Source organism: Aythya marila (genome assembly GCF_965140915.1).
Source record: "Aythya marila genome assembly, chromosome: 3".
Classification (NCBI taxonomy): domain Eukaryota; kingdom Metazoa; phylum Chordata; class Aves; order Anseriformes; family Anatidae; genus Aythya; species Aythya marila.
This window is the reverse complement of record NC_139044.1, coordinates 18,018,069-18,030,283: the sequence shown is the minus strand read 5'-3', so window position 1 is coordinate 18,030,283 and position 12,215 is coordinate 18,018,069. Positions and strand designations below refer to the sequence as shown.

Sequence of the window (12,215 nt, the reverse complement as noted above, 5' to 3'; positions counted from 1 at the left end):
CAAAATTCATATGTCATGTGCATGAAAATAATTTCAAAGAAAAGATATAAGAAAAAGATTTTTGAGTTAGTTTATAACTTGCTGACAGGAAATGTAATGGGATTATGAATTTCCTTCCTAATGTAAATTTTGTCACATGTTTAGAGCTCACTGAGAATCCTTTTCCTATCTCATCTTCAAGACAGAAAAAAATTACATCAATTTTCTCATCAAACCTGATACCTAAGAAGGTACTTGAGAAGAAACACACTTCAGGAACGCCACCCAGAAGATTAGTGTCTAAGTACACCATGACATACACAGTTTCAACCACCAAGGATTATCAAACTACAGAACTATATATAATAAAACTAATAAATAAATAATAATAAAACTAATCATATTTTACCCCCCCAAAAAAAAACAAAAACAAACAAAAAAACACAAAACAACACACAAACAAAAAACCCCACTCTTTTTCAGTGCTATTTTCTTGAAGTTTTTGAAGCCAGAAACTAAGCATGCCTAAAGGTCAGCGTGGCTGTTTCATTTGTACATGTAAATAACGTTAGCTGCTTACCTTTCAAGCTCACAAGTGCTTTTGCTGAAGAACCTGCAATAGAACACATCAGAAAATCCACATAAATCCTAAGTTATTTCAAAGAATACAGATGCTGAGCGCTTTTATTTAACACAGTAGATTCTGAATGGGCTTCACATCCGATCTACATACTTCCATGCAGTTGTAACTGTATTATACAATTTACTAGGATACAGTAATTAACTTTTTTTATTGTCCTCCTAATTCAGAACTCTTCAATGCCAAAAAAGTCCATGGAAGCAGCAGTTTATGCAAGCTAAGCTTGACCCAAAAGTAGAAGTGATGGCTAGCCCGTCGCCCCCTGGTGGGAACTCCTTACAGAGAAACGCAGCAGGCAGGCATTAGAAACGCGGATGGGAGCTTTATTTTGCTTCCACTGCTCAGACTGGGTAGCACATCCTTCAGAATTTCACTGCTCCTGCAGAACCTCTGCAGTGGTTTTGGGCCAGAAAGGACAAAGCCAGGCCTGACTGCTGCCCTCACGCTCTGCGATTTGCAAGTGCCTCTCTAAGAATAAACTGTTTGAAGCAATTATAGTAGGAGAAGACAAAGGGAAAGGTATTTCTGCATGACAGCACTTCAACAGATTCATGCTTTTCTTTCAAATCAGGTTTAACCTTCCACATATTCCACTGTTGCAACACCTTTCATTCTTGCATTGCATCCTCCTCTCCCCATCACTTTCCCCAGCTTCCTCCTTCAGTTTCTCTTTGGAAATTCCATGAGAATTTTTGACTCCAAAGATCTGAAAATCTCTGCTTGCAACTGCTCCGTATCTAAGTCCTAAACTCATTAGTTTTTATCGTGCCAAAGATCCTTTCCTCAAGGGGACACATTCCAGGGAAAATCACAAAGCCAAAAATGAATTATTGCCCCTTTCCACGAGAATGCAGTATTTTGGCTTTGAGTGGACTCTTGAAGAAAACACAGGTGTAGCGAGGACAAAAAAGACCGAAACACCTACATTCCTTATTTTTTTCCAACATATTGTGTTCACTACCAGCTTACTGTACTGTAATGAAAATATTTGAAATATACATATATATACACACACACACACTTGAGTTTGAGATACAAAATTGAACTGTTTTTCACTCGTTGATGGTTTAGAGGGTCCCATCCCAGCGTCTTCCAAGCTGTCCAAATCTAACTTGGCTATTGCACATGGGATTAACTGTCAGAAGTAAGGTGACAGACCTGGGCTGTACTGTTCTGTTGCCCATCCTACACATTCCTTTTCTGATCCATCACCTTTGACAGTTTGGAGGCCTAAAAGTGGCTGGTACAGGAACTCGCTTCTATGCTGTTCACAGTGAATTCAGCTCTTGTAACGGAGGTGTGGCATGGTACTACTGATTTATACCTCGAAGATAGAAGATATTACCGGATTAATTAAAGACACTGTGGGCATTTTATTGATTTATTAAGTATTTCATACTAATATCACACGCCATACACAGTGCTTGCACAAATGCACAGATACCCTGCTATTCACTAGGACTGCAGTCCCAAACAGAACAAGTCACGTAATTGCCGCTGAAGAAACCTTTATCCTCCCCTAAAAAATAATGTGAGGGATGGTGGGAAACGTGTGCAGGGATTAATAAATACTCAGTTTAAAAGCATGGGGGGAAAGTACGTGTCATTGAAGATGGAGAGGCAGAAGCAGTATCATCAGTACTGTTAGATGGAGAAGATGCTGGCTTCTCAAAACGGAACCGTAATGTGAAAAGTCTCAGGCATTTCACCTCAACACAGAATAATTTCCTTTTCTGACCATCTTCCTCATATGAATGAGATTAAATCAATTCAGTCAAGGTGAAGAAGTGACGGACACCAGAATGCCACTGTGCTATCTCCCAGCTTTGTAGCACTACCACCGCAAACACACTTAGCTGCCAACATCTTATCCACTTGGCATAGTTAGGAATCAGTAAGTTTCCCCATAGCCCAAATCCTCAACAGATGCATACTTATGACAAATTTTTCCTTACTTAGCTTGCAAATGAAGTAATCTAAGCAGAAAAGGGAATCTTTATTTAGAAATACAAGTGTCCTAATAAAGTTCATTATATTGTCGAACTTCAAGGAAAACTGAGCATTCCCCTGCTTTTTCCATTTAGTTCGGCAGTATTTTACATTCAACCAGGGCCACAAAAACTAGGATGAAATGAGCAATAATGAGTTACAACCAAACATATTCAATATTTAATGCAGATAAAAGCATTTCAGAAATTATAAAAGTTGCAGAATACATTCAGAATACATTAACTTTTTAAAAACTATCCTGTTTTAGTTAGAATTGTTGGATTTATAGTATCGTGACCCCACATTAAATACCAGATTTCATACACCACTCCTGTTCTGAACAACAAACATATAATCAGTCTTTTTAAACAGCATTTTAGTTATACAGATAAAGATTAAAGCAGAATATGAACATGTGCTTGAACATAAATACTTATTATAACAATGACACATCTCATTTGTACAAACATCAAACACTTAAGAAATGGGTGGAAAGGATGAAAGAAGGCCTCTCCATCACGTCGGATGTTACAACCAAAGTCTAATTCTAGCTCCTCCCGGTTCAGATCATCATGGAAGTGACTCAGTGCTGAAAGTAGGAAAACCTCAGCCTAAGGTGGAAGTACATGCAGCTGACCCCAGCAGTGGATCAGAAATGAGAAGATCTGCTTTCAATAGCCTACATGGTCACATTACTCCACTGTGAAGTGTACGAGTGGCTTAGATGTGTTTTAGTCCCCTGCTGAGTGCAGGACAGTGGGGCTGAGCTCACTCTCAGCAAGTTTGCTGGTGACACCGAGCTGTGTGGTGCAGTGAATGCGCTGGAGGGAAGGGATGCCATCCAGTGGGGCCTGGACAGGCTTGAGGGGTGGGAGCATGCAAACCTCACACAGTTCAACAAGACCAAGTGCAAAGTCCTGCACCTGTGTCAGGGCAATCCAACATGAATAGAGGCTGGGGTACGAGCGGATAGAGAGCAGCCCTGAGGAGAAGGGCTTGGGGGTGTTGGTTGGAGAAAAGCTCAACATGAGCCAGCAACGTGTGCTTGCAGCCCACAAAGCCAACCATATCCTACTTGGCTTTTTTTTTTTTTTTTTTTTTTTTTTTTTTTTTTTACTTCCCTGCTCCTGCTGGCCACACCACTTTTGATGCAAGCCAGCATGCCACTGGCCTTCTTGGCCACCTGGGCACACAGCTGGCTCATGCTCAGCCGGCTGTCAACCAATGTCCCAGGTCTTTTTCTGCGGGGCAACTTCCTAGCCACTCTTCCCCAAGCCTGTTATGGCAGCATGGGGTTGTCACCACCCAAGAGCAGGGGTATGACCCAAACACTTCACCTTGCTGGATGTCACACAGCTGAACTTGGCCCATTGATCCAACCCACCCAGACCCCTCTGCACAGTCGTCCTACCCTCCTGCAGCTCAACACTCCCACCTCACTTGGCATCATCTGTGAGATTACTACGTGTGCACTTGATCCTCTCATCCGGATCACTGACAGAAACGTTAAACGAAACCGTCCCCAGCAGCGAGCCCTGGGCAATACCACTGGTGAGCAGCCACCAAACGGACTGCCCTCCGGCTTCACTTACCGCTGCACTTGGTTAGCCAGTATTTCATCAGAAAATCTGCAGAAAGATATCTACAACGAAGCACAAACATCACAGCTTCCTATTCGCTTCTCTGCTTACCACAGCTCTCAGGGTCTGTTTTTCTTTTGGTGGCGATTGCATAACAATATTTTTGCAATTTATTTCAGCTCCTCTTTAAGGTCCCTTCCAACCCAAACCATTCTATGATTTTATTGCTTGTTAGGTTGCTAGTAGATGTATTACTTCAACACAGTGTCCGTACTTGACTAAGTTTGAAAAACTGGGAGAGGATTTTGCACAGAGCTAGGAGAAAGACTGGAAGCTCTGAAGACATGCCTTTGTGCAAAAAAGCCAAGATCCACCCAATCTTGTTCTTCCTACAGAAGGTCAAGGTCTGTACTGACTGCAAGTATCTACAATGAGAGAATTCAGATTGGAAATAGCTCTGCAGCCTTCTCTTACAAGGAAGGACAGAACTAGATTTACTTGTTGAAAGATGATGACATTGGGTGAGTTTGGATCAACAACAAATGCCAAAGTTTGCCACTTTTTGTATTAACTATGCTGAGGAAGGGCAGCACGGACTCCCTACCATTTGAACTCCTTAAATCAAATTCACATCTACTTTTAAAGGGAAAAGTGTAGTTGAAAAGGGAAACACAGAGCTGATGCACATATACTCCAAACACAATGGCCTTTTCTGGCCTTAAAAAAAGGTTTCTGTAGAATATATGGACCACAGACGTGCAGTAAAAATAACTGTTACAGATTGCAAAGCTTTTAATAGTCTAATAGCAGGGAACTCATTAGTACCTACAGAGTCAGGAGTCAGTGTATTTTTGTTTTTATAGCTCTAGTAAGAAGTGATTTTCCGGAAGTCCATATTAAAACAAATCAAATAAAAAAAAATCAACATTAAAATAACATTAAGTCTGACAGGTTTAACACCACAAGAACCACATTTTTTCACACCAGGCTGGACAGAAAAACAAAACTGCTGCTGGCAGCAGGGGCCATGCCAAGGGACAACTCCCCCAGTCCTGCTCCTCCAGCACCATCCACGCTCCAGCAGTCACTCCTCTGGCCCCAGCCTCACCCTCCAAGCATCAGAGAGCGCTTTTATGGACATTACCATGAAGATAACCTCCTCTGGCTGCTTTGCAAGTGGTGTGAACAGGCTTAAAGAGGAATTTTGATAGCTTGCCCTCTAAGCAGTATTTTTTATGTGGAGATAGGCTGTGAGGCCAAAAGCACTGAAATCTGACTCCAGTATTTAGAAAGGGGAAAAGCTTAAGTTTAAAACCAAGCACCTGTTCCCTCTTCCCATGCGAAAAAACATATCTGAACAAAGGAGAGGAAGTATCACTGCCATTCAGTATGGGCACTTATGGGTGCCCTGATGTGTATTTTCAGTACTAACACGAAGGCAAAGCAGTTTAAACAACTTCTCAACAGCTGAGCTTAACATTTAAATGGGAACACAGGCTGAATTACATCTGCAAAAGATTCTTTTTTTTAATAATGAATTTGTAACAGCTGATTGTAATTTTGAAAATAAAAGTTAGAAATAGCCAAATGGATGTCCCATAGGTGCTGATTTTACTGATGTGTGAGCACAAAAAGGTATTCCAAGAGTGTATCTAAGTCAATACATGTAATTATATTATTCAGGTAAGTGATAATATAAGGAGAACCTTTCTTCACCAGATTGTTACACCATTTTGTCTCAGTTCAGCACAAGTGAGTGGTTATTTTTTAACACTGATTGCATGAACGCCTCAAAAACCTATGTAATTAAACTACATTGCTGGTTCTAAAAATGGTGTGACAGTGGAAACTTGTGGAGAAGAAGGGAGAAGTACCAGCCTTTTTCAGAGAGTGAGTCACTAGTCCTCCTAGAGATCATTCGCTTGCAAAAGCATAGCAAAAGTTGTTAACAGCAGAGGAAGCATCTCTAATAACTGGCCACTAAAGTTCAGGAAAACTTAGAAAGTTAAAAGCACACAGATCATAGAAAAAAATGAGTTTGAGAGCTTTAAAGCTCCCCCCAGAATTTGGGTTTGCTGTAGAGGTAAATAAATGAATGAAAGAACAGTAACTTCTAGCTTCAAGCACAGATCAGCATTTCCCTCACGTTATGAGACCGCTACTAGATTGATAGTTGTGTATTTCCACATCCTAATTCAACTACTGGGTGGAAGTCCATTTTTTCAGCCCTGTGAATCCCTTTACAGGACTTGTGCAGATAATAACCACAACACCAAAGCTGTCTTTCTGAAACATTACATTCTCATGATGGGCAATATGCTGATACCATGGTAATATACAATTCTAAACATATGCAGTACAATGCCAAAACGAGTAGTTCTGGGTACTGTTTAGCAGCCATGAAATATGCCTTGAGCCCTCTCCTGAGTGCTGTAATCTTGAGGCTCTCCTGAATTTCTGCCTCAAATATCCAGAGTGGTGCTGCCTTCACGGCCCCTTTGCCCTAGGAAAACTGAAGCAGCAACGTGTATGCCCCATCCTTCCCTCAGCTTCTCTGAGAAGTGTCATACGCAGGGGCAGTGCCATGAAGCAGCTAGGGGATGTGCTGGGGGTAGAGGAGGATTTCTTCCTCAGGTGCTTGCCTGTGCTGCAGCCTCCACCTGCGGGATAAGAGATCCATGCCCCCCTTCCCTTCTTCTGCCTGTCCTAAAACACAACAAGCCCCTACAAACACCAGTAGTGATGTTTGCACACATTTGGCCATGGAGTACCATTTTCAGTACTCGCATTGCTAGCGCTTTGCCACCTAACGCCACCACATTCTGGCTTCTTGCTTGGATTCACCCGTCACTTGTTGGTGTTCACCTGCAGATGACACAAACACAGCACTCGGTAGCAGCTCAGTGCCTTGCTCCTGTTGGTGGCACCGTGTTGGTGATCTTTTAGCTAGCTTAGCTTGCTTTCACTTCTTCCAAACCTGACTTCTGGGGAACTGACTCCGCAGGTCCTCCCCATCCAGGTTTACCTGTGCACAAGAAGGCACTGACCCAACGATCTACAGAAACAATCCTGTCTCCAACATATAAATCCAATTATTAGCATTTAAAGTACTTTTGCAGTTGGGATCTTGAATATTCTGGAATTTCTCCGTTATAAGCTTTGTGATAGAATTACTCCTTTTTCACAGAACTTCGCTTCACACCAGGTCTCTGCATCCCTCTCCCCATGCAAAACTGGTGAGAAAAGGCTTAAACTAAAGGCACAAACTGCATATGAACTTACACACCACTAACATTGTGATTGTTTAGGTTGTTAATCTGAGCTCCTTTCTTCTGCCTTCACCACCCAGCTGCATCATGCTGCTTGCCAGAGGGCAAGCAGGTGCTTTCACAGCACCAAAAGCAAATGCCATTTAATCAGATTTATAAGTGTAGCATGGTTAGAACAACAGAGCTCCAAAATTTCAGTTATCTTGTCACTGAGTACACTGCATTTAATTACAATTCTAGGTGAAAACTCAATTACAGTCCACTGCTTCACTATAAAAACTCTGCCAGAGAGAAGTCACGGGATTAGGCATAAACCTCAAAGTTTGATGGTTGTGAAGTCTTGTAGCTCTTTTAGAGACTTATTTTTACACCACCATAAAAGATTTCAAAAACAATTTTGCAATGCTCATTGTTATTATCCCTTATAAGTAAGCAGAAAGTCACATGAAGACAGAGGTAAATCGATCTCAGTTTATCAGACTAAGTTTGTATCTTTATCTTAAGAACAGGACTGGAAGTGAAAGACCTAGGTGGAACAATAATTACAATGTAACTGGAAAACCAGCTCACCAAGAGTATTAAGAACAGGGGTGAAAGCACAAGACTTTTTGAAACTTCCACGTTTCTAGCAGTGCACCAGCACTCTAGAAAGCTCCCTCTCTATTTGATGAGAGCAGAGAAACATCCCCTACTTGCACCAAACCTTGGCTTCTGCTGTGCTGACCTTGCTCCTATTTACCTATTGCCTTCAAAACACATTCACCATGTGCCTGCTTCGTGTGCCAGGCAGACACTTCACGTACCAATGGCCACACTGCTGGCAAGGGTCCGCACTACAGCACAACCCTAAGGGAAAAAGAGGAATGTACAACATTGTAGGAACTCTGACAGGTGAAGCAACAGACGTGTCAAACCTTTTTGGTGCTGCTCTAGGCAACATAAAGGTGGCAAAGAGAAGAAAAAAGTTAACTCCTTGAAACACACAGCACCTTCCCTAGAACATGGGTATGACAGAAGTAGGAACAGGCCATCTCCCACTAAGCCTCCTGTTACAGAAGCAGTTCGCACGTTCATGAGCTTGCACGGTGATGCACAAAACAGCGTCACTAAAAATATAAATCTACCTTGTACATACGTTTATCAAAACTATTAGATGCCCTAGTTTTAGCTGGACACACATTGGCAACTTCATTTAAAGTTTTAGAGAGCTTCATGTAAACAGAGATGCTACAGCCAACACACAGAACAGAAAGCAAGTGACAGATCCTGAAAGAAATATAAAACTTCTTAGATGTCCCAAGTGATTTTTATTTTTCATTTTTTGGAAAAGCCATTGTCAGAATAACTTTTACAAAGAAATGGTTATTAGTCTACACACTTTCCTAAACTGCTGAATGATTTAGTGATTACTCAGAGTAATTTTCTTTAAAGACTTAAAATTATTAAACTGAGACCCATTATCAAAATTCAACTATGTCACGACTATTGTCTATATAATCTTACAGGAGTACCGCGTCAAGCCTTTCAGGAAGGAACCCTTCCCCTGTAAATCCACCTTTGTGTTCTAATTAAATGAATGACAATGGATTCCCCACACAGATCAGTACAACAGAATCTTCACGCATAAACAAGTGAGTTATTTTTCCCCTCAGAAGAACAGAGCCCATAAAGCCAGATGCGAGACAGGCATTTCTCTGCCAGATCTTCCCCTACCCTGTGTCACTTCCAACAAAGTTGATTTCTCTCCGGAGAACTCTTGTGAACATCCAGATCCATACTCACACATAACCAATCCCATGCCAAAACAATTCCAAACCACCGCAGCGCACTCCTAGAGCTGACAGTGCTCGAGATGACTACCATTTGGTGTTAACAGGAGGGGTGTGATGTAACATTTACTTTTCCACATTAAGCAACTGCAATATGTACTAGCTCATTTGTAATGGAATGCACACAGAGCTGTGTTCTACGTAAATAAGCAGGTGCAGATATACAACGTATTGTAACTCTCTACCACAGTGATTAATGTATGAACCTTCCTGCGTAAGATAATATGAATGTCAGATGCAAACAATACACAAATATCTCATGAGTGAGTCTGAAAGTCAATACTGTAGGATGCACACGTTCTAGAGGTGCTGTACAAAACCCTCCAACAGTAATGCCACTCATCTTGCAAAAACACTGAAGTACTAGTCTGAAGGAAACATTTGTGTAAGTAGTCAGACAGAAATAACATCTGCAAGTATCAATATGCATGACCTGCATGCAGGTGTGCGGCTGTATTCTATATAGGCGATGTGTTTGTATTTGCTCAGTCCTTTCCACCTCAGTTACTACTTGCATCTCGTGCGCCATCCCAGCCTTCCAAACTGCCTCTCACAAGGCCCATCCTTTCCTCTGTCATCCTCTGAATCTCCTTTACTCAGGCGCTGTCTTCAGCTATACATGCCAAACTTAAAACACAGCAGCGATTGTATCAGCACACGACAGATTTCAGTTGCTGATTTCACACTGTTCCCTGTCCATTGGTCTCTCAGACTGAGTGCAGATCACAGCTCCTGCTTATCTTATCACTAGAAACAAAAGGATCCCAAAATACCTGTAAACAGGGTAAAGCAAAAACTACAAGACAGAAAGGGCTAAAATAAAATAAAATAAAATAAAATAAAATAAAATAAAATAAAATAAAATAAAATAAAATAAATGTATTTCTTAATACCCTTCAAGTCAGCTTTGGGCCCTGTTCAGCCACTGGTAGGTATTAAGGAACCCTGGTGGCAAGGTGTTACCCCCAGCAAGCAGCAGTGCAGGTGCCTTATGGCATACGGTAGACGTTAAAACTAGAATCCACAGTGCATAGGAACTGCCCCACTGATTGCTTTGAATGCCTCTGCGGAGTGTGAAGAAAGTGGGTTAAATTACAAGTGATTCCTCCTTTACATACCCCCTTCTCCCTTCGTATTCTCTTCTTTCTGGCACACCGGCACCTCCAGTTACTCTCTGGCAGAACTTAGCCTTCCTAGATCTTAGTGTGTTCTCTAGAAGGAGACCTGCCAGCAGACACATTTACACTGAAAATTTCCTCTTCTGTAACACCTGCTGTGCATTATGTAACAGATAATGTACGCTGCGTGTCAATCCCTGTATACAGAAGCGCGTATCTCACCTATGCGTGTTTATACCTAACCCTTGTTGACAATTACGCTCACAAAGCCACCACAGAGGCACGCTGCATCTGCGTGCTCCTCCTGCAGGACCCCCTCTCACCCCTCTCACCCCCTGGGCCCTCTCCCCTCACCCTCCCGTTCCCCCCGGGGCCGTGCCCTGCCCCCGGCTCCCCCCGCACACCTTCCCGAGCCCCTTCCCCCTCCACCCCCGGCAGGGCGGCGGGCACGGGGGCAGCCCGGCGGCAGGGGCAGGGCAGGGCAGGGCAGGGCAGCGCCCACAGCCCCGTCAGGACGGCGTCGGCCCGGCCCCAGCGCCCCCCGCCCGCCGCCCTCCCCGCACCGCCGCCTGGGCCGGGGCCTCGCCGCCGAGGGGCGGCGGCGGCGGAGGCGGCGGGGGGAGAAGCCGGGCGGCCCCGGCTGCCGGGGAGGAGGCCGGGGGCGAGGCCGGGGGCGGCGGGGGGGAGGCCGGGGGCGGCGGGGCGCGGCGCGGCGCGGGGACTCACTCTCGTCAGGCAGCTGATCCAGCTCCGCCATCTTGAACCCGCCGCGCCGCTTTTTCAAAGGCTGCCTGGCGCGGGGCATTGTGGGGGAGGAGACGGGGCCTTGCGCGGGGCGGCGCCGCCGCCGAGGTGTGAGGGGAGGGGGGGAAATGGCGGCGCCTGCGCGGGGCGGGAACGGCCGCCCGCCGCCCTGAGGAGCCGCCCGGCGCAGGGCGAGGGCTGGGTTGTGTCCGCCCTGAAGGGTGGCAGCGCCTTTGCTCCTCACGGGCTGCCCTCACGCAGCCCTGCCCCGCACACCTGAGCACTCCGTGTGGTAGTTTTAGTCCTGTGGGTCCGTCAGGGACGGACAGCACAGCGCATGTTAAAGTTTCTGCAAGAACGCTCGTTATACAGACACAAACCACAAACATCTCCCTGAAACTAGGAAACCCACAAAACACAGAAATGCATATACAGAATACAGTTTTTGTGTTCCTAATTGGTAACCAACTCCTATGACTAAGCACTACACCAGGTTGAGAAGAGCAGGAGACAAACCCTATCATTAAACAATTAAAGTGAAACTCAATTTTCCTAAGAAAAAAAAAACATCCTTTGGAAATTGCCCCACAACTTCCTATGTACGTTGTATATGGAGTATGAATGTACATGTATGTATAAGGCCATTGTACATGGAGTATGAATGTATATATAAGGCAAAATTTAATGTATGTATTTCTAAGGCAAATTATCCTACATATTTATCATAAATTTACAACCTTTTTCAGGTCTGTTAAAACAGCCTTCCTTTTCCTTAACCCCCAAGGGGCCATAAGATACTGCAACAAAAGCTTTCCATACTGCACAGCACAAAGTGCAAGTAAAGTGGATAGACGCAAAAAGAGTGTAGGCATGTACCAAGTAAAGTAGTTGCAAAAAAAAAAAAAAAAACCAAACAACAGTATTTGCTATTTCAAAGGCAAAAACTACCCAACGTGAAACCTTGTAGTTTCCCCTTTTAATAAAAACATGTCCACCACCTAAATAAAGACTCAACGCAGACAAGACCTTACAGGGTTGGGTGAACAGTAAGGTGTTAATGACACTGA

At 43.7% G+C, this 12,215-nt stretch overlaps 1 protein-coding gene across 4 annotated transcripts in view; it reads right to left on the bottom strand.

Annotated features, from left to right (window-relative positions):
* LIN9 (lin-9 DREAM MuvB core complex component) overlaps nucleotides 1-11,229 on the bottom strand; it is a 39,141-nt gene extending 27,912 nt beyond the window's left edge. For all 4 annotated transcript variants that reach the window (XR_014317079.1, XM_082755622.1, XM_082755624.1 and 1 more), the window contains exons 1-2: nucleotides 11,131-11,229; nucleotides 560-592 (exon numbers count right to left, since the gene is read on the bottom strand). Coding sequence is in view for 3 of the 4 variants with exons in the window: in XM_082755622.1 (XP_082611748.1) it covers nucleotides 560-592; nucleotides 11,131-11,209 (112 nt within the window). In the remaining variant the exon portion in view is untranslated. The remainder of the gene's footprint in view (nucleotides 1-559; nucleotides 593-11,130) is intronic.
* Between the last annotated feature and the right edge of the window lie 986 nt (nucleotides 11,230-12,215).